The following is a 3,181-nucleotide window of genomic DNA, read 5'->3' on the forward strand; positions in this document are numbered from 1 at the left end:
CTCGAACTCACAGAGATCCGCCTGCCTCTGCCTCCCGAGTGCTGGGATTAAAATATACATTTATTTAGGGGGATAAGCTGCGGTGGTAATTTGGGACTCTGGGATGCCCACCTGCTTCATCTAGCTCACATCTCTGATCTTGTCTTCCCACAGGTGTATAGCCCACACCCCAAACCTCAAGCTCTGGATGGCAGCCATGCAGAAAGACCCCACAGTATCATCTGACTTACTTGATGCCAAGAGCTTTCGTGGTTTCTTAAGTCTCTACCTACAGGACAGCCACGAGGCCTGTGACTATGGGCTCTAAGGGCATAAGTCCTTAGTGAATGATATTTTCCTTTACTGATATGAATGGCAAGCTCTCACTTAGCCCAGTATTCTCCCTGGCTCATTTCTCACTGATTTCACCTTATGGCCTAATTGGGTTTCCTCCAGGCCCCTCTGCTGCTGTATTTCTATTTCAGAATAATCAATTCTAGTGGTCCTAACACTTCACCGAAAACCCCCAAACCATCACCTGTAGTTTGAACTCCTGATTTCAAAAAAATGTCAAATTTTTTATTCCTTATTTTTAAATTAAAAGCTGCGATTTCCCATTATTTCCATCATTAATTCTCTTATTCTTATTGTGACCCTTGAATGCTAAATCCAAACAGCGTCAAATCAGCGTGACTGGGTAGCCGCCTCGAGTTCCCAGCTTCTAATTTTATGTCAAAGAAAAAGAAAGAAACACAGGAGGACAGATACAAAGAAAGAAAGAAAGAAAGAAAGAAAGGAAGGAAGGAAGGAAGGAAGGAAGGAAGGAAGGAAGAAAGAAAGAAAGAAAGATGATTGTCGGGGGTGGGGCAGAAGAGAGTTAAGGAGCCCTGGAGCAGATGTTACTGGCAGAGGCCATGGGTGATGGAAACGGAATCTTCCTCTGGAAGGGCAGCAAACACTCCGAACCACCCCTGAATCACCTCTCTAGCTCCTACTTCTAACCCCTTTCAAATCCTTCCTTCCAAATTCCATTAGACAGAAATTGGTGTCTCATATGCAATACCGTAAAGAGCACATCAGCCAATTCAGTATATAAGACTGGATAAGTAAAGGGTGAAATTTCCCCATTGAGCAAGGTTAATCAGATCACCTCCGCACGAGAAGGTAGACAGAGTCTCATTACATCCTAGGGATGATGTGGCTGGTTCGGAGGTTAAGCCAGGCTCTAAGGTGATGGCAGAAGGATCTGGATAACATATCCCGGAGGACCTTAGCAATGACATCCACCCCGATCTGCTGGCTGGTTTTCTGATGTGTTTTCAGGTTTGCCAGCGAGAATCATGGGGTGATTCGTTCTTCAGAGCGCATAACAATCACCCAGGGCTGGGCGCAGCCTCTGCGACTTAACCTCTCAGTGATGCGGGGCCGCACCCTAGGGAACCGGTTGACTTCACAAACGAGACAACCAGCGTCCTCGCTCAGGGCGGAGCCACCTGTGCCCCAAGCCCCTGGCCAGGCCCCGACGGCTCCTCACGGGTTTCCAGTAGGATGTGAGTCCAGATGTTGGGGCGCACCGCCTCCTACCCGACCTCCTTTTTCTGCAGCCATAGACTTCTGGCCGGACCGCCATTTCTCCAGCTAGCTGCGGTAACGCGGCCGTCTATTGGCTCGCTCTTCCAAACTCGTTGGGTATTGGCTGGAGCTCAGGAATCGGCGACCAATTGCGGAGCAGGGCTGTGGAAAGGGGCGGGTCCGCCTTTACGGCTGTCGCCCCGCCACCCAACTCCTGGTGGGAGAGGTAACCATTGGAAGGTTCCTCGGGGGCGTCTCTTCTGCCACCACCACTTGCATTGGAAGAGAAGCGGAAATTGAGGTCAATTCTGAACTTTGGGAACTTCTCAAATTTTTGTTCTCAGAAAAGGATTGCTAACTTTAAAATTTTAACTTTCTATTTAAAAGAAAGCCCAAGTATTTAACCATAGCTGGTGTAGTATTTTCTTAAATTGCCACACCAAAAAGAAAAAAAAAGTGCTAAGGTAACATGGCACTAGGGTAAAGAAGAAAGAAAGCTGGGCGGTGGTGGCGCACACCTTTAATCCCAGCACTCAGGAGGCAGAAACTAGTGGATCTCTGTAAATTCGAGGCCAGTTTGGTCTACAAAGCGAGTTCCAGGACAGCCAGGGCTACACAGAGAAACCCTGTGTAGAAACAGCAAGTTCCAGTCTCTAAAAGCAAAAACAAAGAAACAAAACAACAACAAAAGTCAATAATCTAAGAAAAAGAAGGGGTCTTTAAGCCAGGTACCTGTAATCAAAATTAAATTGTTTTCATTTTCTGGTTTAGATGAAGACTGGCAAGTAGCATCCCACAGTCAAGAGTTCCTGACTTCAGCTTGGCATTGTGTTTTCTGATGAGGTCACAAGCAGGCAGGGGACTTTCATTTCAGGGACTGCCTGTGTTTTGAAGTCTATGAAAGTCAAATAATAGTAAACAGAACAGTTAATACAAAAACAAAAACAAAAAAAAAACTTGCCAGATGAAAGGCACATGGCAAGTAGTAAATGCTTATCATACTTATGCAAATAAAACTTCTAAACCACATGGTATTCTTACCTCCACTAGAACAACACGGCATTAGAATATCAGGCTATAAGAAGTTTTTGTTATTTGGCCAAGGCAATGCAGCTATTAAATGCTGAAGTGATTCAAATGTAGCTTGTGGTGTAAAGTCAGATCTATAAAGATCTTACTCAACAGCTCTTGCATTTAAAGATTAAACCAAGACAGAATAATATGATCTGTTCTTATCAGCGATTCCATATTCTCCAATTTAAATGGCTTTAGAACAAAAGAAAACTTGCATAGGTATTGACTACAGTCAGATAGCAGTTCCTAAGCAACACAGTGTAACAACTTTATATCAAGTTTCCCTGTGTTGAGTTTTGGAAGAACTCTAGAAGTGGTCTGATGTATTTGGGAGGATGTGGTTAGATTATTTGACAACATGACATCATTTTATATAAAGTTTTTGAGCATTCAGGAAGTTTGGTGTTCAAAGAGGGCCGTGGGGGTAATTCTGGGTAGATACCGGAAATGGCTTGATTCAGATCCACCGTTTTTGGTCACACCACTATCAGGGTTTGGTTTTAGCAAGGGATACTGATGCTTTTGCTTGGGTTTACAAACTTTGATGTCAGAATCT

General features: G+C 44.5%; 1 protein-coding gene across 1 annotated transcript in view; it reads left to right on the top strand.

Moving 5' to 3' along the window:
- Positions 1 to 608, top strand: part of Gsto1 (glutathione S-transferase omega 1) — a 12,243-nt gene extending 11,635 nt beyond the window's left edge. Inside the window, exon 6 of the mRNA XM_005352447.3 lies at positions 154 to 608. Coding sequence (XP_005352504.1) covers positions 154 to 307 — 154 coding nt within the window. The 3' untranslated portion in view covers positions 308 to 608. The remainder of the gene's footprint in view (positions 1 to 153) is intronic.
- The last annotated feature ends 2,573 nt before the right edge of the window (positions 609 to 3,181 follow it).

The sequence above is a fragment of the Microtus ochrogaster genome, chromosome 8, assembly GCF_000317375.1.
Source record: "Microtus ochrogaster isolate Prairie Vole_2 chromosome 8, MicOch1.0, whole genome shotgun sequence".
In the NCBI taxonomy this organism is placed as follows: domain Eukaryota; kingdom Metazoa; phylum Chordata; class Mammalia; order Rodentia; family Cricetidae; genus Microtus; species Microtus ochrogaster.